The sequence below is a fragment of the Aotus nancymaae genome, unplaced genomic scaffold, assembly GCF_030222135.1.
Source record: "Aotus nancymaae isolate 86718 unplaced genomic scaffold, 86718_ANA_hifiasm-v0.15.2.pri h1tg000456l, whole genome shotgun sequence".
NCBI classification, from domain to species: Eukaryota; Metazoa; Chordata; class Mammalia; order Primates; family Aotidae; genus Aotus; species Aotus nancymaae.
Window position 1 is genome coordinate 69,343 of NW_026988871.1, and position 25,340 is coordinate 94,682.

Sequence of the window (25,340 nt, forward strand, 5' to 3'; positions counted from 1 at the left end):
CACCCTGTTGAGATTTGATAAATGTACTTTGAATGATTGATAGTCATGATGATTGCATGTTGTCTCTTGATATAAAATCTCACTGAAGCACAGAAATGTTCTTGCTCCTGGAAGGTTCCATAATCATTCAGCAACTCATCTCTTAAGAGGACTAAACGTACGCAGAAGTCCTCTTCACCTCAGCTACTGATTCTCTCTAACCTGCTTTACCTATTCAACCATGAGGGTCTTGTTTTTTATCTTTGGAGTCCTTGCCTTGTTGTCCACAGTTCCTCAAGGTAAGACAGAAACTTTTTATTCCAAAGTTCTAAAATTACAAGTAAAGAAAATGGAAGGTATTTCAAGAGTCTGAAAATAAATTAGACATGGGCAGATCTTACTGTCCCATGAAGGCTGCTCAGAGGATTGAAGAGTTGATACTAAAGACATCAGTAAGGTGGCTCACTGCAGCGATTTAACCTACTACAAATTCACTTGAGGCCGGTCACAGTGGCTCATGTCTGTAATCCCAGCATTTTGGGAGTTTGAGGTGGGTGGATCACTTGAGCTCAGGAGTTCTAGACCAGTCCCTGGGGGAGCAACGTGGCGAAACCCCATCTCTACAAAAATATACCAAAAAATAGCCTGGTGTAGTGGCACATGCTTGTGATTCTGGCTACTCAGGAAGCTCAGGCAGGAAGATCGCTTGAACCTGGGAAGTCAAGGCTGCGTTGAGTTTAGATAGTGCCACTGCACCCAGACTGGGCACCAGAGTAAAACCCTGTCTCGAAAAATAATGATAATCAATAAAAAATAAACTTACTTGAGAGTTGTGTTTGATCAAAAGATGGTGAGAGGATTGCCATGTTGTATAGTAACTACATTTAATTGTTGAGAAATTGCCAAACTTTTCCACAGCTACCTGCTTAATTTTACATCCGCACCGTGCACAAAGGTTCCGGTCCTCCGCATCCTTGTTGATACTTGCTATTTTCTTTTTATCGTAGTTATCTTAGTTCATGTGAAGTGAGATTCCATTGTAGTTTTTTATTTGCATTTTCCCAGTGACTAATGATGCTGAGTATATGTTGACCATTTGTGTGTTTTCTTTAGAGAATTGTCTATTCAAATGCTTTGCTCTTTTTAAATTGGATTATTTGTCTTTTTATTGTTGAGTTTTGAATTATTCACATACTGTAGATACTAAACTATTATTAGATACAGTCTTGCAAATATCTTCTTTCACTCTGGGGATTTTTTTTTAATGTTGTACCATTGAATAAGTTTTCAGGATGAAGTTAAAAGCAACGCAGACTCAGTAGGCTAAAAATAGTAAAGAAAATTTATTATAATACATAGTAAGAGGTTCCAAGGTCAGATAGCTCTGAAATTGGTTAAATCAGGAAACCACCAACATCAAGTGTTGTAGAGGTCTTTCAAGTCTTCGGTTAAATTTATTTCTAGGTAATTTTTTGTAGCTAATGTAAATGGGATTGCTTTCTTGATTTCCTTTTAGCTAGTTTGTTATTAGTATATACAGATGCTACTGATTTTTCATGTTGATTTTGTATCCTACAACTTTACTGAGTTTGTTTATAGCTCTAAGAGTTTTTGGTGGTGTCTTTAAGTCTTTCTGTATTTAAACTCATGTAGTTGACAAAGAGGGACAATCTGACTTTCTCTATTCCAGTTTGGCTGTCATTATTTCTTCCTCTTGCCTGATTGCTCTGGCTAGGACTTCCAATACTACATTGAATAGGAATGGTGAAAGTGAGCATCTTTGTCTTGTTCCACTTCTTAGTAGTAAGGCTTTCAACTTTTCAGTATAATATTATCGTGGGTTTGTTATATCTGGCCTTTATTATGTTGAGATATGTTCCTTTTTTTTTTTTTTGAGATGGAGTCTCACTCTGTTGCACAGGCTGGAGTGCAGCAGCGCCGTGTCAGCTCACTGCAACCTCTGCCTCCTGGGTAGCTGGGACTACAGGTGTGCACCACTGCACCCCGCTAATTTTTGTATTTTTTTAAATTACATTTATTTTTAAAATTTATTTTTCTTTAGAGACGGGGTTTTACCATATTGGTCAGGCTGGTCGCAAACTCCTGACCTCAGGTGATCCACCCACCTCGGCCTCCCAAAGTGCTGGGATTATAGGCATGAGCCACCGCGCCCAGCCTAGTTTTTGTATTTTTAATAGAAACAGGATTTTACCATGTTGGCCAGGCTGGTCTCGAACTCCTGATCTTGTGATCCGCCCACCTAGGCCTCCCAAGTGCTAGGATTACAGACGTGAGCCATTGTACCCAGCCTAGGTATGTTCTTTTTATGCCTACTTCATTGAGAGTTTTTAACACGAAGCACTGTTGAATTTTATCAAATGTTTTTTCTGCAGCTTTTGAGATGATCATATGGTTTTTGTCCTTTATGCTGATGATGTGTTGTATCATATTTATTAATCTGCATATGTTGAACTACTCTTGTACCCCTGAGAAAAATCACAATTGATCTTGGTGTATTATATTTTCAATATGCTACTGGCTATCGTTTGCTAGTACGTTGTTGAGAATTTTTGCATCTGTGTTAATCAGGAATATTGGTCTGTACTTTTGTTTTTTGTGTGCCCTTGTCTGGTTTGGGCATCTTTGTTCTCATTGAATAAGTTAGGAAGAATTCCTGTCTCTTCAATTTTTTGAAATAGTTGAAAAAAATGGTGTTAGCTCTTTAAAAGTTTAGTAAAATTAAGCAGTAAAACCACCTGTTCCTGGGCTTTTCTTGGCTAAGAGGCTTTTTATTGCTGATTCAATCTTGTTACTCATTATTGGGATGTTCAGCTTTTCTATTTTTTCCTGGTTTAATCTAGGTAGGTTTCTTCTAGTTTTCCCAATGTGTCAGCATATAGTTGTTCACAGCAGTCTCTAATGATCCATCTTGTTTCTTTTATGTCAGTTGTAATGTTTCCTTTTTTAGTTCTGATGTTATTTATTTGGCATTCTCTCTTTTGTTCTTGGTTAGACTAGCAAGTGGTTTTTGTAAAGTTTATCTCTTTTAAAAACTAACTTTTTGTTTCATAGATTCCTTGCTTTTTTTTTTTTTTTTTTTTTTTTTTTTTTTGAGGGGGAGTTTCGCTCTTGTTACTCAGGCTGGAGTGCAATGGCACGATCTCGGCTCACCGCAACCTCCGCCTCCTGGGTTCAGGCAATTCTCCTGCCTCAGGCTCCTGAGTAGCTGGGATTACAGGCACGCGCCACCATGCCCAGCTAAACTTGCATTTTTAAATCCTTAATTCACTTCGTTCTGCTCTGATTTTTATTATTTCTTTCCTTTTACTAAGTTTGGATTTCACCTTTTCTTGTTTATCTAGTTCTTAGAGGTACATAGCAGGTTGTTTATAATCTAAAATTTTCTCTTAGCACTGTTTCTGTTGTATTCCAAAGGTTTTGGCATGTTGTGTTTTCATTTGCATTTGTTTCAAGAAATCTTGTTATTTTCTTCTTAGTTTTTCAATTGACTCATGGTTGTTCAGAAGCATGTTGTTTAATTTCCATGTATTCGTACAGTTTCCAAAGTTCTCCTTTTTATCTATTTCTAATTCTATTGCATTTTTTTCTAGAATATACTTGATATAATGTTGATTTTTCAAAATTTGTTGAAACTTGTTTTGTGCCCAAACATATGGTCTATCCTGGAGAATATTCTATGTGATGCTGAGAAGAATGTGTATTCCACAGCTATTGATGAAATGTTCTGTAGATGTTTGTTAGGTCAGTTTGGTCTATGGTACAGATTAAGTCTGATGTTTATTTGTTAACTTTCTACCTAGATGATCTGTCCAATACTGGAAGTGGGGTATTGAAGCCCTCAGTTATTACTGTGTTGAGGTCTGCCTCTCTCTTTAGCACTAATGACATTTTTAATATATCTAAGGATTCCACAATTGGGTACACACACACACACACACACACACACACACACACATATATACATACTTCAAATTGTTATACTCTCTTGCTGAATTGGCCCTTTTATCATTATATGATGGCGTTCTTTGTCTCTTTTTATTGTATTTTATGGTATTTATTGTATTGGGTCATTCTTGCATTGCTATAGGGTTATCATAACAAAGTACCACAGAATAGGTACCTTAAATAACAAAAATTTATTTTCTCCCAGTTCTGGAAGTTGTAAGTCTACGATCAAGATGTCAGCACATTTGGTTTCTCCTGAGGCCTGTCTTGGCTTGCAGCTGGTTGCCTTCTTGCCATGCCCTCTTATGGCATTTTCTCTGTGCACATGCGTTCCTGGTGTCTCTTCCTCTTCTAATAAGGGTATCAATCATATTGTAGGAGGGCCCTACCCTAGGAGTCTCATTTTAACTTTATCACTCCTTTAAAAAACCTTATCTTCAAATATGGTTACATTCTGAGATACTAAGGATTGGGACTTCAACATATAAATTTTGGAGGAACACTGGTTAGCCCATAACAATGAATTCATCAATAGACTGATATGATCAAGGAAAGAATCAATGAGCTTAAAGAAGTTTAAATAGCAACTTCCAAAACTTAAAAGCAAAGAAAAAAGAATGAAAAAGAGCAGAATACTTAATAAGTTTAGGCCAATTATAATAGAAACAATATATGTGTAATGAAGTATTAGGAGGAGGAGAAATAAAGGAACAGAAAAAATGTTTAAAGAAATGATGACTGACATTTCCCCAGAATTGAAGATAAACAAAATCCACATATCTAAGAAGCTGAGAGAATACCCAGACAAGATAAATACAAAAAAATTAAACATAGGCATATTATATTGAAACTTTAGAAAATAAAAGACAAAAATGAAATCTTAAAAGAAGCCAGAAGAGGAAAAAATCTTTATCTATGAACAACCAAGGACAAGAATTACATCAGACTTCTCTTAAACCACAGAAGCAAAAAGAGAGGGAAGTGAAATATTTAAAATACTAAAAAAACAAACAAACAAACACTATCTTAAAACTCTCTAGCAAATTGTCCTTTTTTTTTTTTTTTTTTTTTTTTCTGAGACAGAGTCTCACTTTGTCACCCAGGCTGGAGTGCAGTGGCAGTGACCTCAGGTCACTGCAGCCTCCTCCTCCTGGGTTCAAGCAATCTCGTGCCTCAGCCAGCCACCACCATGCCTGGCTAATTTTTATATTTTTAGTAGAGACAGGGTTTCACCATGTTGGCCAGACTGGTCTCAAACTCCTGATCTCAGGTGATCCACCCACCTCGGCCTCCCTAAGTGCCAGGATTACAGGTTCAAGCCTCCACACCCAGCCTACCCTTTAAATTAAAGTAAAACTGCATTATTTTCTTAGGTAAACAAAAATAGAGTTTGTCACCGGTAGTGCTGCCTTACAATAAAAGTAAAAAAGAATTTCTTCACTCATACTCAATGGTGAAAACCTGAAAGTGTTTCTTCTAAGATCAGGAACGAGGCAAAAGCGCCTCTTCTTCCCACTTTTATTTAACATGGTACTAGAAGTTCTAGCAAGGACAGTTGGGCAAGAAAATGGAATAAATGGCATCCAAACTGGGAAAGGGGGCAAATGAGCAAAATTGTCTATTTCCAAATTCCATAATCTTTTTTGTAGAAAATCCTAAACCTCACTCCCCCAAAATTATTAAAACTAATAACAAATTCAATAAAGTTGCAGGATATAAAACCAACATACAAGTATCAGTTGCGTTTCTACAGCTCTAACAACAAGCAACTGCAAAACAAGTAAGGAAAATCCCATTCATAATAGCAACGAAAAATGAGCTACTTAAGAATCAACTTAACTAAGAAGATGAAAGACTGGTACACTAAAAACTGCAAGCGTTCACAAGAGAAATTAAAGAAGATACAAATCAGTAGAAAGGCATCCTATGTTCATGAATTGGAAGACTTAATATTATTAAAATGTCCATACTATTCAAAGAAATTTATAGATTATATACAATCCTTATCAAAATCCTAATGGCACTCTTGACATAAATAGAAAAAACAATCTTAAAATTCATATGAAACCATAAAAGACCCCTACAATCTTAAGAGTCATTTGAAACCCCAAAGGACCCCAAATAGGCAAAACAATGAACAAGGAAAACAAAGCTAGGGGCATCACGTTTTCTAATTTCAAAATGTATTATTAAGATAGAGTAATCAAAACTGTATGCTACCGGCATAAAGAGAGAAATATAGGCCAGTGGAATGAATAGAATTGAGAGCACAGAAATAAACCCACACATTTGCAGTCAACTGGCCTTCAACAAACATGTGAAGAATACATAATGAGGAAAAGATGATTTCTTCAATACATGATACTGAGGAAACTGAATATTCAGATGCAAAAGAATAAAACTGGGCCTGCATCTTACACCACACACAAAAAGCAACTCGAAATGAACTACAGATTTAAACATATCACCCGAGACTGTAAAACTTACAGAAGAAAACATAAGGGGAAACTTTCATGATGTTGGTCATGGCAATTGCTTTAACTTATAAATTGTAGCAAAAGGATTTGGGAAGGACTGGTAGGTTTAAAGGGAATGTCAAAAATGTTAATGCAGAAAATCTTACCCATAGTGTCTAAGGATAAAAACTTAGGTAATAAAACTATTTTTAAAGTAAGAGAATTATTACTATAAAAGTTAGTTTGGTGGTTTCTCTTACAGCAGAGTGAAAGTCTGGAAGGAACTGCCCATGGAATAAAAAGAGAAAGAAAGAACTGGTACCAAAGTGGGGGATTATGGGTTAGAGGCTCCTGTGCGTATCTCAGGAACTTCCTCAGTGAAGGAGACATGGCCTTGAGCCTGAATACACTGGGAAGCCGGAACTAAGACTCAACTCCTTCTGACCCCTTCTCACTCTCAATTAAGGATTTTTTTTTCATTTCACCAAGAACAGAAAAGGAACCGAAGATACCTTTTTCATTTTTCCACCATCATATTTCTGCACTTAGTTTTATCTTTATCCATAATCTACCTTCTCTCCACTCTGATTCAAGGCCAGCCCCTCCACTTACACTAGATTCCAACCCCAATGATGTTTTTAAGAATTTAACTCCAGAAACTAAACATTATTTCCTGCATTATGAATCTCTACCCACCCCCAAACTGGATAATTCATTTTAGGCAGAAACATGTGACCATAGTTATCATTTAAAATTCTGTCCACTTCCAGCTGCTGCCTCATTCACCTACTCTCTCCATAGGAGAAATCATCATTTGTCTTTATTCAGCGTGTCCACTTTTTCTCTTGCACTCTTTTGTTGTTGTTTTTGTTTTTCTGGGAAAGTTCTTTAATGTATTTAATTTATTATAAAACATTTCAGACATTTAACAATAACAAGTATTGAATTAGGAATAGAAAAAGAAAAAACAAGAAAAAAATATATAACAAGTAATATTGTGTCATATCATTTGTCGTCTCTTTTTAAAGGCAGAAGCTCCGTTTTTAATGCTCAATGTTGTGGAAAACATTATAATTGCAGACTGAAATGCAATGCTGATGAATATGCAATGAGATACTGTGCTGACAAGACCATCTGCTGCAGACTGAAGAAAATAAAATTTAGGGGACAAACGAAGTGGTGAAAATTCTAACTGCATCTTCTTCAGACTCCAGGAGGAAAAAAAAACTAAAAATGTCTTCACCTCTCTTATCTATGAATAATGAACATGATGGGTGAAAAATAATGTATTACAAATTGCATGTTTAGAAGGTCAGGTGAAAATAAATATAAATTTTGTAAATGCTTACACTCTATTTTCATTTGTGCATTTTAACATTCACTTCCTTAGTTCACATCCACAGCCACACTGGGTTTTCACCCACAGTCCTGTATCCCAGCCCCACCACTGATTAACTGTTCAAGTTTGAGCAAGTTATTTATTTCCTATCTATCTCAGTTTCCTTATTTATAAAATGGGATAGCAGTAAGTACCTACATTGTGGTATCGTTAGGATTGTATGGGTTAGTACACGTGAAGTTCTTAAACAGCACTTGATCCTATTATAGACATTACATAAATGTTAGCTATAATTTCATAGAACTCAAGAATTTGATCCATCCTATTTCTTTTGGGGTTTTATTGAATTATTCTTTGTGGCCTAAGACAGAGTTCATATTTGTTCAAATTTTGTGTGGTTTTGAAAATAAGATATATTTTTCAGGTTATGAGATATATAATTTTATGTAAACACAATCTATTAATGCAACATTATTCTATTCTAGTAATCTAGGACTTGAACACTAGTAGTGAGAACTAAAAAGAAAGAAGAGATGCAAGGTGAATTTCAGAATTCGTATTGGCAGGATTTATTGGCCATATGATATGCTGAGAAGGCATGAACGATAATTGAAATTTCAAAGCTAATAAAAAGATGGATGCCAATATAACTCATGAAACTAGAGAGGCCGGAAGAGAAAGCAGGTTGGGAATGGCGGGAGAGTCAATAAAGAAATGTTTTGGCATAATAAGGTTTTAGCCATGTAAGGGATATGTCAGTTTACTAGGTATATTTACAAAAGTATAATTTTTGGTTGGGCACGGTGGCTTATGCCTATAGTTCCAGCACTTTGGGAGGCCCAGGTGGGCAGATCCTGAGGTCAAGGGATCAAGACCATCCTGGTCCACATGGTGAAACCCCATCTCTACTAAAAATAAAAAATTAGCTGGACATGGTGGCACACACCTGTAGTCCTAGCTACTCAGGAGGCTGAGGCAAGAGAATCACTTGAACCCAGAAGGTGGAGGTTGCAGTGAGCCGAGATCACACCACTGCACTCCAGCCTGGCAAGAGAGCAAGACTCCATCTCAAAAAAAAAAAAAAAAAAGTATAATTTTCCTTTTCTATAAATTAACTGAATCCCTACTAGGAATCTTATTTTGCCTGGTCACAGACACTTAAACTTAGTCAATTCATAGTTGATCATATCTTCCCCAAGTTATTTTTAAGTTCCAAAAGAGGTAAGCAGTGATGAAGTATCTGGGAGAGCCTTTATTATGTTAACATTACCAAAACATCTTCATTCTCATCTGATCTTCTGTCACTCATCTGGATACAACTGCTGAGTTGTCTCATTCTTATTTTCAATAAAATTGTATCCTCTTGTGAAACCCCATCTCTACTAAAAATACAAAAAAATTAGCTGGGCACGGTGGTGCGTGCCTGTAATCGCAGCTACTCAGGAGGCTGAGGCAGGAGAATTGCCTGAACCCAGGAGGCGGATGTTGCGGTGAGCCGAGATCGCGCCATTGCACTCTAGCCTGGGTAACAAGAGCGAAACTCCGTCTCAAAAAAAAAAAAAAAAAAAATTGTATCCTCTTTGGGCGAGGCCCATTCTTTGGTACATTGGTTGTTTCTGCTACTCAAGCAGAAACTAGGTCAGCAGGTGGGAATATTCCTTGCTTCACCACTTTTATTCTGGTCTGAATCATAGAACAACGTTATTACTGCCCTCCTCCCATGCTGGGAAAACCTGTGTAAGAAAAGAGGAACCAATGTGGGAAAGCAACTTCTCCCCTGGTTAAGTTTGCAGGCAAAATTGAAGACCCAGCCCACACCTCGATTGCAGTCCTGTGGGGCAGTTTGAGGCTGGAGGCACTCACTTAAGCCATGCCAAATTCCTCATGCAAAGAAACTGAAATAAAACATGTTTATTACTTTAAGTTGCTAAATTTGGGGGCTAATTTGTTACCCAGCAATAGTTAGCTAATGCAAGGAGACAAGAATAATTCATAGGTAAGCTCTAATATCAAGATGATTTTGGTTAGAAGTATTTGCTGATGTAAAAAGGCAACTGAAAAGCTAAATTGTCCTTTTAGAGAGTAGGATGAAGATGGCAGGAGGGTGGAGGTAGAGAGGCAAACAGAACCCTGCACAAAAATTTACAAAGGTGAATCACACAGGAGCCTTACCTTGTAAGAGCTCGATTTCTGTTATAAGAAACGCATATAAAAAAGCAATCTGCCAAAGAATGTAATAATTGTATAGATGAAGCACAAATTGTGTCCTTTATAATGGAACGCACTTTTCGTTTTCTGCACACTAAGTCCTTCTAAATGCCAGGATCCTTCGGTTTTCCTTTTCCTGACTAAGGGAGGCTTCAGCATAAAGATAACCTACACGATCCATGGCTGGTGATTCCTTCAAAATGAGACTTTGCATTCACGTTTGTACTCACTCATGGGCATACGCAGCAGGCGACTTCCAATGTCCTGTAAACTGTGTTCAGGCTTTGTCCTCCTTAAGTTATAAGTAAGTCACAATAAGGGCCACAAAATAGCATTTCTGTTGTACTACTGCAGAAAGCCCAGTCCCACCACACCTCAAATTCTTTCTAAAAAGTCTTGCATCATGTCACAGATGAGTCCCAATATGTGGCATCCACCATTTTTCTCGTCTTTTTTTTTTCTCCCTGCAAGTGGTAATGTCCTGTCGGTAGTGGAAGCGCTGGTGTTGCCTCTCACTGTTGCTGTAGAAGCTGGCACCACGCATTGCTGATGCCTTGGCGCTTTGCATCCCAAGATGTCTGTTAAGAAAAAAGGCTTTCTCAGTGGCACTTCCTTACCATAAGCTCTACCTCCCCAGTTCCTGGCATCTACAAATTCCGCCTGGCTGACCCAGCCAAAAATGTTTTTTTCACTTCCATTTATCCACAATTCCTGCTGTTTTGTGTACCTGACACTAAATGTCTTCTTCCTCTTTCCTATTCCCCACTTCTTTTGTGGGATCCCCTTGAAGCCTCCCTGGTGGACTGTTACTCTTTTCTGCCACCAGGTGGCAGACTTTGCCTGCTCTGCCACCTCTCCTGCCCTTAGCACAACAGCTTAGGGTCCGTGAGAGTTGGGGGTGGACAAGCTGATGGAATCCTGTGTCCTTTCTGAAGTTCTGCTTGGCAATGAATTGCTTCCTTTTCTTTTTGGTCCTCCTGGTCAGCACAATGCTTTGGGCAGAGTCAGCTTTCAATAACAAGCAAAGCCAACACAGTTTTGGTTTGTAAGATAAAGTTCTAGAGGCCTATTGCACGACAAAGTGTGGTCTATGTCACAGGACTGAACCATACTCTCAAAAGTGGTTATGGGCCAGGCATGGCGGCTCACGCCTGTCATCCCAGCACTTTGGAAGGCCGAGGTGGGCGGATCACGAGGTCAGGAGATCGAGACCATCCTGGCCAACATGGTGAAACCCCATCTTTACTAAAAATACAAAAATTAGCTGGTCGTGGTGGTGCGTGCCTGTAATGCCAGCTACTCAGAAGGCTGAGGCAGGAGAATCGCTTGAACTAGGGAGCCAGAGGTTGCAGTGAGCAGAGATAGCGCCACTGCACTCCAGCCTGGTGACAGAGCCAGACTCTGTCTCAAAACAAAAAAAAAGTGGCTATGATGGTAAATTTCATGTTCTATGTTTTGCAGCACAATTAAAAGTAAAAATAATAATAATAATAGTTCAGCTTTTTTTTTTTTTTTTTTTTTTTTTTTTTGACAAGAGTCTCACTCTGTTTCCCAGGCTGGAGTGCCGTGCTGCAGTGGCACAATCTCGGCTCACTGCACCCTCTGCAACTTCTGCCTCTCAGGTTCAAGCGATTCTCTTGCCTCAGTCTGTGGAGCAGCTGGGACTACAGGCATGTGCCACTACACCCAGCTAATTTTTATATTTTTAGTAGAGGTGAGGGTTTCACCATATTGACTAGGCTGGTCTAAAACTTCTGGCCTCATGATCCACCCATCTCAGCCTCCCAAAGTGCTGGGATTACAGGCGTGAGCCACTGTGCCTGGCCAGTCAGGGCTTTGTTTACCCAACCCCAGCCCCGAGGCGGCACTCATCGTCATGTCCTTATACCTCCTCTGTTATTATTTCTATCAAAAATAACAATAATACACAATTTAAAAGCAAAGTGGATTAATGGGCTGGGCATGGTGCCTCACCCCTGTAATCCCAGCAATTTGGGAGGCCAAGGTAGGTGGATCACCTGAGGTCAGGAGTTCGAAACCAGCCTAGCCAACATGGTGAAACCTCGTCCCTACTAAAAATACAAAAATTAGCCAGGAAGGTAGCCCATGCCTGTAGTCCCAGCTACTTGGGAGGCTGAGGCAGCAGAATCACTTGAACCCAGGAGGCGGAAGTTGCAGTGAGCCAAGATCATGTCATTGCACTCCAGCCTGGGCGACAGAGCGAGACTCAAATAAATAAATAAATGTAAACTAGATTAACGAAGGCAAAGCCTCTCTTTGCAAAATTTCTCTACAAGAATGTCCACTCTCCAAATGCTCTGTGACCGGTGTTTGCAGAATGTGACAGTTCACGACAATAAAGGCCCAAGAGGTTACAGCTGTGGTCTTCCTCACACAGCAAGGGGGAGCTAGGGCCCACATAAAAATTCAAACCAAGGAGCACAGCCGTGCGTGTCCTAATCATCGGACAGGGTAGGGCTGAGAACCGGGTGAGCACTGGGCGAGGCTGTCCGGGGGACACTCCTGCCACTGCTGGATCTGACCCAGGAAAGCAGCCCCTGGTGTGGGCCCATGAGACAGCAGCCAGGAGACCCAGCTATCTATGGCAGCTCCGTGCCTGCAAACACACTCACACGTGCCTGGAGATGGATCTGGCAAGGCTCTTGGAAATCACCTATGAAGATAAGCAAACGGAGCCCCGGAGAGGGGAAGGGACATTGCCGGGATCACACACACTGTGAGGGAGGCCAGAAACCAAACTGGATCCAGGTCTTCGCAGGGGCAGCCCAGTGCCCCATGCCCCACCACGTGCATTTAAGGAAGGAAGCTGGCAAAAACAATGGGTGGAAATCCATTTCTGACCAATTAGAAAGTGGAAATCCTTCACAAAGGTAAGATGTATCAATTGGGTTCAATTCTGCAAAAAGTTGTACATTCAAAATGTAAAAGGAAAGACACAAGTTTGGAAAACAAGGCAGGTGGAGGCAAAACAAAAATATTAATAATAATCAGTGAAGAATAGAGCACCTCCCTGGCCCGGCAGCTTGCTCCTGTAATCCCAGCAGTTTAGGAGGCTGAGGTGGGCGGATCACCTGAGGTCAGGAGTTCAAGACCAGCCTGGCCAACATGGTGAAACCCCATCTCCACTAAAAATACAAAAATTAGCCAGGCGTGGTGGTGCACACCTGTAATTTCAGCTACTGAGGAGGCTGAGGTAGGAGAATTGCTTAAACCTGGGATGCGGAGGTTGCAGTGAGCGGAGATCGTACCACTGCACTCCAGCCTGGGTAACAGAGCGAGACTCTGTCTCAAAAAAAAAGTAGCCAGGTGTGATGGTGCACACCTGTGGTCCCAGCTACTCCAGAGGCTGAGGGGGGAGGATCAGTTGACCTTAGGAATTAGAGGCTGCAATGAGCCGAGAATGCACCACTGCACTCCAGCCTGGGTGACAGAGTGAAACCCTCTCAAAAAAAAAAAAAAAAAAGAGTACTAGGAGAACAGCACTGAAAGATGTTAGAGACTTTTAGAGACCTGGATGCAGTCAGCCTGGGCTCAGCTCAGTGTGTCACTTACTAGCTACGCGACATTAGGGAAGGTATTTAATCTGAACTTCAGTTACTCGTTGATAAACAGAAAACTAATTGCACAATAGAGCACGAGGAAGTTGCTGCAGTTAGCACCATGTCTGGGACCTCCTGCGAGGTCAGTAAATGTTGGTGCATCTGATTCTATTTGTTGATGATAGGAATTGATAGCACCTGTCAGACCTCTGCCCAGATTCTAATTGATGAGATAGAATTAATCAAAAACCCAAGCTTTGCTGAGGTCTAGAAAGAAAATTTACAAACTGCATAGGGCTTCCCTCAAAGAGCAACAAATCACAGAAGCGTCTGCAGAGCAAGGCCAAGCGTTCACAGTGTTGAATGCCCTTCAGTGCTTTCCATCTTCCATAGATTGTAGAATAGTGTGTCTTCCAAGATGTGTGCTTACATCTGATCACCGCGGAAATCATTCAAACATCAGCTGGACAACATTAGTAAGAAGCCTGCAAAGCCCGGCTCCCTGACACTTCAGCCAGGCTCCTGTTTCTTTTTCTGATTTCCTAACAATGCACAGGCCCTGCCCTCAAGGCACCCACCCACTGCCTCCGAGTGATGGGCACTCCCAGACAAGACCCAGGCTTTCCTCCCCGCGGCGCCAGCCTGGGAAAAGCAGACAGAGCTCGGCCCCGATGGCCCCTCCGCCGGCTCCCCCAGCCCTTCCCTTCCCTGGCACCAAAACAGATGACTTCATCTGAGGGACACAGCTCCTATCAGCCAGCCAGGCCTCCGGAACGGGAGCAGAAGGGAGCATGGAGGCTGGCCTCTGCTCTGGTTACTTTGGCACAGGAGGAGGCTCTGTGGAGTGTCAGCCACAGCCTTCAAATCAGAGAAGCCACGGCCTTGATCCAGGGCCCCTGCCACCCGGGGCCAGCGCTGGCCCTGCACGTGGCTGCCTCTTAGCCTGACGTCCTCTCTCCTCCACACTGCAGTGGGGTGCACAGTAGCTGAGTTAGTGGCTGCTACACAGAGGGCAGAGGAGCCTCCCTTTCTGAGTCTCTGCTCTCCATCCTAAGCCCGCTGACCATAGTCCATTCACTGGGTCCATGTTGAGAGTCTCAGTCATTTTTAATCCAGAGTGGGAATTCAAGCCTCAATCACTGTCTAGATTCGGGGTTCAACTCTCCTGCTCCTCAGCCCCCTTCCTTGAGGGTACCGTGTGTGGCATGGAGGGGCCCGCAGGGAGGGCAGGAAGAGTCGCTTAGGCAGGCAATGGCCCCAGGGAAGCAGCCACATCCCGCCTGGGCATGTCACTGCGCTGGCGGCCTCACTGTTGGTCTTTCCCAGTCTGGTCCAATGCTTTAAGGATGCTGGTTGCTGCCCTGGCCGGAATGGAGCGCATGCGGTCACCCGGAAGAGGGCAGCGCTGGAGCTGGGCTTGCGTTTCCCAGAGCCAAGCAAGTCACCTAACCTCGCCAGACCTCAGTGGTCTCATCTGTAAAATGGGGACATGATTGTCACCATCTCAGCGCACCGTTGTAAGAATTACTACTTTGTGCCCAGTGTATAGTAAGTACTCAGTAAATGCAAGTTTTTTTGTTTTGTCTTATTTTAAATAGAGGAAGGAAGGGAGGGAGGGAGGGAGGGAGTAAGAAAGAAGGAAAGAGGAAGGAGGCTCTGGGTCAAGCACAATAGCTCACACCTGTATTCCCAGCACTTTAAAAGACTGAGGTGGAAGGACTGCTTGAGCCCAGAGGTTTGAGACCAGCCTGGGTAACATAGTAAGTCCGTATCTCTACTAAAAATTTAAAAATTAGCCCAGTGTGGTGGTGTGCACCTATAGTCCCAGCTACTTGGGAGGCAGTCAGGAGGATCTCTTGAGTCTGGGAGGTTGAGGCTGCAATGAGCTGTGATTGCCCCACTGCACTGCAGCCTGGGTGATAAACCTGTTCAAAGAAAAGAGAGGAAAAGGGAAGAAAAGGGAAGAAAGGGAAGGGGAGGGGAGGGGAGAGGAGGGGAGGGGAGGGAAGGGAAGGGAAAAAGGAAAGGAGAGAAAAGGAAAGGAAGGGAGAGAGGGAAGGAGGTGGGAGGGAGGGGGTAGGGAAAGAAAGTAAAAAGTCAGGCCAGGTGTCGTCGCTCCTGCCTGTAATCCCAGCACTTTGGGAAGCCAAGGCAGGTGGATCACCTGAGGTCAGGAGTTCAAGACCAGCCTGGCCAACATGGCAAAACCCCGCCTAGTAAAAATACAAAAAATCAGCCGAGCATGGTGGCATGATGGTGGGTACCTGTAATTCCAGTTACTTGGGAGGCAGGAGAATTGCTTGAACCCGGGAGATGAAGGTTACAGTGAACCGAGATAATACTGTTGCACTCCAGCCTCGGCAACAGAGCTAGACTCTGTCTCAAAAAAGAAAAAAAATGTCTGAGGGTTTGGGATCTCAATCAGACTGGAGAGCAAAAGACTCAGGCTGTGTCTAAGAAAAAGGCCAGTAACTTCATTCACTGGAGCTGAAAATATGAGGCATACATACACGCAAGCAGCTCAGAACCACCTGCCAGGTGGGCTGCCCTCGGGTCCGCCCTTCATGTTTCTCTCCCCGCTTTTAACAATGTGGTATCTACTACCAGTGTTGGGGGCTGCATAGGGCATACATGTGACTTTCACTGTCCACCCCTTGCTAAGGGTGTCCACAGAGGTCTAAGTCCTGAGAGCACGCCCTCCAGAGCATCTGGCCTCCTTCAGGGGCTCTGCCGTGTGGTGCAAGTTTCCAAGAACATGGCCCATGTGTAGGATGCCAGATTTCAAGTCCGGAGACCTGGGTTCTTTCCTTCCCGGCTGTGCAGCCTTGAGTGAGTCATTTAACCTTTGTAGGCTACAGTTTCCTCATCTGTGTCAGATACAAGAAGTCTTGCTCATTCTCCCTTCCAGGTGGTAGGAATCAGACAAGATGATCAGAGTGGGCGGCTTCACACTCTGCGAGGCCTGCCGCTGTCTCCAGGTTTCCAGGCAGGGTCTCCTAGGCCTCCAGCCTCTCCTCCAACCCTGGATATGGGACAAGGAGCAACTTGATCCCCAGCCTCAGATCAAGACAGAACTTCCTGCCATCCTGAGGAAGCAGAGCCCCACTCACCACTCCAAACACCCTTCCCCATGACTTCACTTGACATGCAGAGGAAATGACGGCTGGGCACAGTGGCTCACGCCTGTGATCCCAGCACTTTCGGAGGCCAGAGCAGGAGGATCACTTGAGGCCAGGAGTTTGAGACCAGCCTGGGCAACACAGCAAGACCCTGTCTCTTGCACCACAAGAAGCGGGTGAGACCATCTGGAATGGCAGTGGCGGGGGGGCCTGGAGGTTTCCCGAGACCGCGAGGTCCTTGGAGGCAAGAACGGGGCCTCTTTGTATTCTCCAGAGCTAGCAGAGTCCTGGGGACCTCCTAAACCACTAAACAAGAGGCACAGCATAAAGCCTGAGCGGTGTGGGAGAGGAGGGGTGCAGCGGAGGAAGAGGGAAGCCTTGTTTTCAGGCACCAGCCTGCCCTTGTGCCCCGGGAATGGAAGGAAGGAAGGAAGGAGGTCTGCAAACCTGGCGTGGCCACGCCGCAAGCTGAGCCGCCCGCATCCCCGCTTCCTAGCATCCCTGCTTCCTAGAGCACCTTGGGCCCCCACGGTTGCTCTAATGACTGATTTGCCGTGATAGCCCTGGCGATTCTGGGCACCGGCCTGGCCTGTGTATCCCCAGCACTGCCGCCGCCATGAGCTTCACCCCCTCCCGGGCCCCAGGAGCGTCTCTTGCCATCACTGTCTGCCCATTGGGTCTGCTCAGAACTGTGCACCCCCTGCCAGGCCCCACCCTAGAAGAGTCAGCTTCACAGAGGCTTCTGGTGGGGGGGTGGGGGGACGGAGAGGCTGCAGACAAGCTGTCGGACTGGGTATTATTGTCCAGACCTGAGAGGCCACTTATCTGGGCCGCCCACACAGGGAAATGAGATAGTCCAGCAGGACTTTTCCCACTAATATTCTTATCTTGACTGGAAAGAATACTGTTTGTGTGTGAAGACGTGCGTGTGTGATTTTGCAAACCCCCGTGTGTGTGTCTATTTGAGTGTTTTCATCCCATAACTTCTGACCACATGGCTATACATTGGGGCCATTTTATGGCTTGAATGCCACTATGAGCCTGTGAATCATGTCTGCCTGGGGTCTGCTGAAGGAGAAGGGGATGGCAAGAAGGGAGGCAAGGGGTGGAGGGTGCTAAGGAGAAAGACAAAATCAGAGGCAAAAGCTTTAAAAAAGGGAAAACAACTAGTTTTGGTAAAAGGATGAAGCAATGGGTATTTTCATACACTGATTATGAGGGTGTGTATTGATACAGTCCTTACAGAGAGCAATCTGTAAATGTTAAAATATTGAAATGGTAAATGTGTCTTCTCTTGATTGGACGTCTACCTTCCATAGGTTCCCAAGAGAAATGCTTGCATCCATCCACGCAGAAATATATACAAGAATGAGCATGCAGAATTATCTGTAGTAGTGAAAATTACAAACAACCTAAATGTTAGTGGGCAGGGCTGTGGGTAAACATATTATAGTATTTTGTTGTTGTTTTTATGTCTTTCCTTTTTTTTTTTCTTTTTTCTTGTCTCTGATGTTTCCTTAGATGAATTATATTATAGCATGGTATAACAATGTATCAGTCAGAAAAAACAACAACAGTCTCTACACCAAAATGAAAAGATTCCCCAAATATGCAAGTTTTTTTTAAATTGTAGAATATATATGGATTATACCATATAAGCAACAGAAAAAAGTGTATGTAGTCTATTAATTTGACTGTTTCAGGTACCTCATGTAAGCAGAATTATCCAGTATTTGTCCTTCTGCATCTGGCTTCTTTCACTTGGCATAATGTCCTCAAGTTTCATCCACGTTATAGTATGTATCAGAATTTCTTTTTTAAGGCAGTATAATATTCCATTATACATATATTCCACATTTAGTCTATTTATTCATCCATGGATGGATATTTGAGTTGTTTGGACCAATGTTTAAGTGAATTTCTCAGCTTAGGTTTTGGTTTATTATGGGAGAGATTTTTTTCCCCACCAAGAGGCCTAAGCAAATCAAGTCTCCCTCACCAGCAGCTAGGATTTGTCTGGTCCCCATTCACCGAGCAAGCAGTTTTTCAAGGGTCCTCACTTTTGCATGAATCTCAGATCCAGCTCCCCTTTCTTAGAAGCCTAAGGCCTCATCACCTGTCCCCATGAGAGTGTTAAAATCCAAGCCTCTGGCCAATAGGAACGATTTCCTGGTCCTATGGCCATTCCTCAGATTCCACACCCAGGCTTTCACACTTGCCACTCTGCCTTTCAATTCCTCTTCATCCCTGGCATCTGGGATTCCCCTTTCTTGCTTTGAAGAAATGGTTTTCAATCTTGGCTCATGTTTACAATCAACTGGGGACATTTTTTAAAATCCCAGGACACAACCCAGACCGATTACATTCAAATCTGTGGCATAAAAAGTGAGGTTTTAAAGACATGCTATGCAAATAATAGTATAATAGGTACCTGGATATGTAAAAACTCATAAAGGTATAACTTGAATTATCAAAACATTGTGAGCGCTGCTCTGGCGCTGCTGCCTGTGTTAGGTGGTGGCTTCTGGATTCTGTTCTAACAGTGGCAGTTTGTGTTTGTGATCATTTCTAGGCAGCAATTTTAATCTGGAAATAAAATGGTCATCTTGGCTTTCTCCTTCAGCCTCCTATGTGACAGTTTCCCAATTCTAAGAACATTCTGACGTTCTGTGTCACATCTTCCTACGGGGTATGTACCATTTTTCAATAATAGCAAACATATGAGTCTTCTTAGTGTTTCTTCATCTTGTCACCACTGTTGAACGGCACGATTCTCCTCTGGCCTATACACGAGCTTTGGTTGCTGTACAGTTTCTCCAGTCAACTCCAGGAAACCTATTAATAATAATAACAGCAGTCAACAAGTATTAAGAACTTTTGGGCCAGGAATGATGGCTCACACCTGTAATCCCAGCACTTTGGGAGGCTGAGGTGGATGGATCACCCGAGGTCAGGAGTTCAAGACCAGCCTGGCCAACATGGTGAAATCCCATCTGTACTAAAAATACAAAAATTAGCAGGGCCTAGCGGTGTGTGCCTGTAATCCCAGCTACTCAGGAGGCTGAGGCAAGAGAATCACTTGAACCTGGAAGGCAGAAGTTGCAGTGAGCCAAGATCACGCCATTGCACTCCAGCCTGGGAGACAAAGCAAAACTCCATCTCAAAAAAAAAAAAAAAAAAAAAACTATTAAACTGCTATTAAACTGCCCTGCTACCATTTGGACCAATAACCTGGACCACACATTTTCCATTTTTACTTTTTATTGTCCTTCCATAAATGTAAGTATATAACATATAAAAAATATAAAATGTATATAATGTAATATATAGCATAATATATACTGTATAATTATTACTATTAATATAAACTATATTTATTATGAACTATTTTAAACATAGAAATAAGTACAGAAATACAGACCTCAGTATGACTACCCTGAAAGATTTGATAGATGTCAATACTTTGGCACATTGGTATCGGATCTTTTGAAAGAAAAAACAAATTGTGGCCAGGCACGGTGGCTGACACCTATAATCCCAGCATTTTGGGAAGACAAGGCGGGAGAATTGCTTGAAACCAGTACTAGCCTGGGCAATATAGTGAGACCCCCACCTCTACAAATAAATTAATGGAAAAAATTTGCTACAGATAAAACTAAAACCTTTACCACTCCTTCACCCCTACCCAACCCAGAGGTAACTACTATCTTGAACTTATGTGTATCATTTACAAGCATATTTTCCTCTTTCTACGTGTGCATATAGCCATAAATAGCCCATAGAATTGATGCATGTAAATTTTCTACATAAATTCGATTGTGAGCCAAGCGCAGTGGCTCACGCCTGTAATCCTAACACTTTGGGAGGCTGAGGTGGGTGGATCATCTGAGGTCAGGAGTTCAAGGCCAGCCTGGCCATCATGGTGAAAACCCATCTTTAAAAAAAAAAAAGAAAAAAAAATCGATTGTGTTGAAATAACGGGAATGACTGAACAGCCGCCCGCGCACGTGCAGTGCCTGCTTGCTCCAGTAGATGTCACTCGGGTTCCAGTCAGTGAGAGCGCAGCTGTTCTCAGCGCGTTTGGGATTCCTTCTGCCGTAGTGCTGACTTGCTTTGCAGTCTCAGACTGTCCACCTGCAAAATGCAGGAGCTTTATTTTTCAAAACTTAAAGTAACATCGGAAACAATGAAACCTCAAATGATTTCCTATGCGTCCGGGCGCGGTGGCTCACGCCTGTAATCCCAACACTTTGGGAGGTCAAGGTGGGTGGATCACGAGGTCAGGAGTTTGAGACCAGCCTGAACAATATGGTGAAACCCCATTTCTACTAAAAATACAAAAATCAGCTAGGCATGGTGGCTCACGCCTGTAATCCCAGCTACTTGGGAGGCTGAGACAAGAGAATTGCTTGAACCCAGGAGGCGAAGGTTGCAGTGAGCCAAGATCACACCACTGCACTCAAAAAAAAACAGTGGCTCCTGGGAGGCTGCTCTGGGGGAAAGAAAAGGCTCAGTCCTGGACCAGCAATAGAGGGGCATGAGAGGGATGAGGCAGCACTCGTGCTGCTGCCTCAGGAGGCTACCTGAGGCCCTCCTGGCTCTAAACCCACCTCCTGCCCTCCCCTGTGTGCTGGGGAGCAGCCCAAAGATGCAGACTCACGACCAGGACCATGCTCCCATCTGGGTTACACACATGTGTCATTGTTTTAGAGGTGGTGTGGCTTACTTTAAGGCCCAAGAAGGCTTAGGAAGGTTGACCTCACAGGTGGCAGACTCAGGACCATGGAGTGCAGAGGCTGAGAAACATTCCCAGGCGCTGTGTGTGCTGTGATCAAGCTCTGGCCTTTCCCACTTGAAACCACCAGCAGGTAACCCTGACCCCAGGTCCACAGCAGAGCCTGGAACACATCCACTACTTCCCCTCTCACTCAAACTTCCCAACAGATCCAGAAAATTTGATGAAAGAAAAACAAGTCCAGAGAAGGAAGTGCTGCCAGTCTGATATGCTTCCAGCACACAGTTGTGGCTGCTGTCTTCCTGGGGACATCTGTTGGTCCTAGTGACTGGCCTGGAAGCAGGGGCATGGACAAACTGGTCCCCAGGGCACACTCCAAAGGGCTCAGAGCCCCACCGGCTGGGCCAAAGGCGCCAGCAGCCTCCCAGCCTGCTCCTCCTCGTGGCCCCTCCCTGACCTGCCCTCTTGCTGGCCCCAGGGCCCCGGGGGAGGCCTGAAGAGGCCGTGGGAGTTTGGCTACCATTATCCGGCCCTTATCACCACTAACGTTCAGGCCGACACTGAGCCCACTTAGTTCAATGACGAGGAGCCGACCTGGGGGTCACGCCTGTCTCCAGAGAGCCGGTGCTATCTCGGTGACCTGCCTAAACCTTGGCATGAGCTCATGTTTTCTGACGACAGAGGACCCCGGCCGTATCACGGGCCTGCACCCCCACCCTCTGCGTCTGCCTTGAGCCCAGTGAAGGCTCTACCATTACTCACTGAAATAGCAACACTGATAACTGCAGCAGACAGAAACACATTGATGAATTTCCATTCAGAAAAGCCCCTCCTCCCGCCCTGCCCACTGCCTGCGTGTATCCAAGTCGGTGGACACCCAGGCACAGGCAGGGCTGTGCTCAGACACAGCCCCAAAACATCACCACCCCAACCCCGGCTCCCGTGAAGATATGATGTGTCCATATGCCCTTAGAGGAGTGTGTATCCCGGAAATTCATGCTACAGCGTATTTTCTCCTCACTTGGAAAACACCTTTAGGACAGAAACCTTGTTTGATATATTTGTATGTTCCAAAATTGGCCCTGGCCTCACCAGCACAGGCTATTCAGCATCAGCGGGCTGGGTTGAATTGAATTGGGCAGAGTCGACAGAACACAGGACCAGGAAGCAAGTCACCGGGCTACCAGCCCTGCCGTGGCTCCTGGTGGACCTGAGGCAGGTAAGTTCCCTCTCTCTGGTCCACGTAAAGTTACTGTCTATGGTTTTAAGATCTGTCTATTAACAAGACCACTTAGTGCATTTACATTTAACGACATCACTGACATATTTGAGTTAAATCTACCACTGCTTTTGTAATTTTCTTTCTTTTTTTTTAGACGGACTCTCGCTCTCTCACCAGGCTGGAGTGCAGTGGCATGATCTCGGCTCACTGCAACCTCCGCCTCCCAGGTTCAAGCAATTCTCCTGCTGCAGCCTCCCGAGTAGCTGGGACTACAGGTGCCTGCCACCAGGCCTAGCTAATTTGGGTATTTTTGGTAGAGACGGGTTGTCACCATGTTGGCCAGGCTGGTCTCAATCTCTTGACCTCATGATTCAGCCACCTTGGCCTCCCAAAGGGTTGGAATTTCAGGCATGAGCCACCATGCCCGGCCTCTTTTGTAATTTTCTATTTGTCCTGACTGTTCTATGTTTGTTTTTCTCTCTTCTTACTGTCACTTTATTTTTTTATTTTATTTTTATTTTTTGAGACAGATTCTCACTCTGATGCCCAGGCTAGAGTGCCATGGCATGATTACAGCTCCCTGTGGCCTCAGCCTCTCAGCTACTCGAGAGGCTGAGGCACAAAAATCACTTGAACCCGGGAGACAGAGGTTGCAGTAAGCTGAGATTGCGCCACTGCACTCCAGCCTGGGTGACAGCAAGACTCCGTCTCAAAAAAAAAAAAAAAAAAGCTCCTGCAGTGCTGGAGCTCATCTGAAGCTTCCTCTGAGCAGAAACTGATTCCAAACTCGCTTGCATGGTTGTGGGCAGGATCTCATTCCTGTGGGGATGTTAGACCCCCACACTTAGCTCCTAGCTGGCTGTGCACCAGAAGCTACCCTCGTCTTTGTCTTTATCATGTGGGTCTCCCAAACTTACTGCATCAAAGCAACAAGGCAGAGTCTGGTAGCAAAACAGAAGTCAGGATCTTTGGTAATCTAATCACAGAAGAGACGTCCCTCGTGTTGTGGTTTTCAAGTAATTAGAAGTAAGTTACTCAGGAGGAGGGATTACATAGGTGTGACACCCGAAGGTAGGAATCACTGGGGAGCATGGTAGGAGCTGTGTACTGCACAGTCCTTTGGGTAGGCTCTCATGTGTGGACCAGGCCTGGCTCAGGAAGTGTTCCGCATGGCACCTCCTCTCCACCTAAAAGACACTGCTTCAAAACTCATGGTTCAAAGTCAGCCAAGAGGCCGGGTATGCTGCTTCACACCTGTAATCCCAACGCTTTGGAAGGCCGAGGTGGGCAGATCACCTGACGTGAGGAGTTCGAGACCACCCTGGCCAACATGGTGAAACCCCATCTCTATTAAAAGACAAAAATTACCTAAGCATGGTGGTGCATGCTTATAGTTCCATCTACTCAAAAGGCTGAGGCAGGAGAATCGCTGGAACCTGGGAGGCAGAGGTTGCAGTGAGATGAGATAGCGCCCCTGCACTCCAGCCTGGGTGACAAAGTGAGAGTTGGTCTAAAAAAAACAAAAAACACAAAGTCAGCCAAGATATGTAAGAGCCCTGGCTCTATCACATCATAGTTGGGTGACCTTGAACTAATCTCCCTGAATCTTAGTTTTCTAATCTGTAACCTGGGATAATAAATGTCCTCAAAGAGCTTATGCAAGATAATATTCAGCCAGTATGCACCGACTCAGGCAGGCTTACCAGTTCTTGAAATACTGACATCTACCAGGCACCATGGCTCACACCTGTAATCCCAATGCTTTCGGAGGCTGAGCTGAGAGGATCTCTTGAGGCCAGGAGTTCCCATCTCAGGCTCCTAAAGCACTGGGATTACAGGTGTGAGCCATGTAATTCCAATGCTTGAGGCTGAAGCAAGTTATAATCATGCCACTGCACTCTGGCCTGGATGACAGAGCAAGACCCTGTCTCAAATAAAGAAAAAAGAGGCCAGGCATAGTGGCTCATGCCTGTAATCCCAGCCTTTGGGAGGCTAAGGTGGGAGGATTGCTTGAGCCCAGAAGTTCAAGACCAGCCTGGGCAACACAGCAAGACCCCACATCTATAAAATAAAATTATAAAAAGAAAAAGGAAAGACCTACTGAAATGCTTCCAGTTCTGATGGTAAATCCTCGCTTCCTGAGCTCTGAACGTCCCTTGGCTACCCTAGTATTCCCGATCCCTCCTCCCTCAGGATCTTCTTGCAGCCTGCACACTCTACCAACTACAGGAATAGCATCCGGCACGGCAGCGGGCTTCCAGGACACAGCTCTAATGCCATGCACACCACTCCCTGGTCTATGCCATCCCAAATGCAACATGGTTTATCGTCACCCTTGGTTGCTAGTATTAAATATAAATGTTAAAGTCTGTGAGAGCAACCTGTCTTTGTGCCTGTATTCTGAAAATGCTTTGTTTTTGAGACAGGGTCTCACTCTGTATCTCAGGCTGAAGTACAATGGTGCAATCTTGGCTCACTGCAACCTCCACCTTCCAGGATCAACTGATTCTCCTGCTTCAGCCTCTGGAGTAGCTTGGATTACAGATGCCTGCCACCACGCCCAGCCAATTTTTATTTTTTTCGTAGAGATGGGGATTTGCCATGTTGGACAAGCTGGTCTCGAACTCTTGAGCTCAGGTGATCCGCCCACCTCAGCCTCCCAAAGTGCTGGGATTACAGAAGTGAGCAACGGTGCCCAGCCTGAAAATGTTTGAGAAAGAAAGCAAAGTAGAAGACTGGCTTTGCATCACTCACCA

At 44.0% G+C, this 25,340-nt stretch overlaps 1 protein-coding gene across 1 annotated transcript; it reads left to right on the forward strand.

The window, feature by feature from the left end:
* The first annotated feature begins 220 nt into the window (after positions 1-220).
* On the forward strand, positions 221-7,584 carry LOC110567503 (beta-defensin 131B-like). The gene is made up of 2 exons (XM_021667161.2): positions 221-278; positions 7,430-7,584. The coding sequence occupies exons 1-2, from the start codon at positions 221-223 to the stop codon at positions 7,582-7,584; spliced, it is 213 nt and encodes a 70-aa protein (XP_021522836.2).
* The last annotated feature ends 17,756 nt before the right edge of the window (positions 7,585-25,340 follow it).

Coding starts and splice junctions, on each gene's coding strand:
- LOC110567503 (XM_021667161.2), top strand. CDS start 221: ATGAGGGTCTTGTTTTTTATCTTTGGAGTCCTTGCCTTGTTGTCCACA. Junction 279..7,429: donor GTTGTCCACAGTTCCTCAAG/GTAAGACAGAAA, acceptor CTCTTTTTAAAG/GCAGAAGCTCCGTTTTTAAT.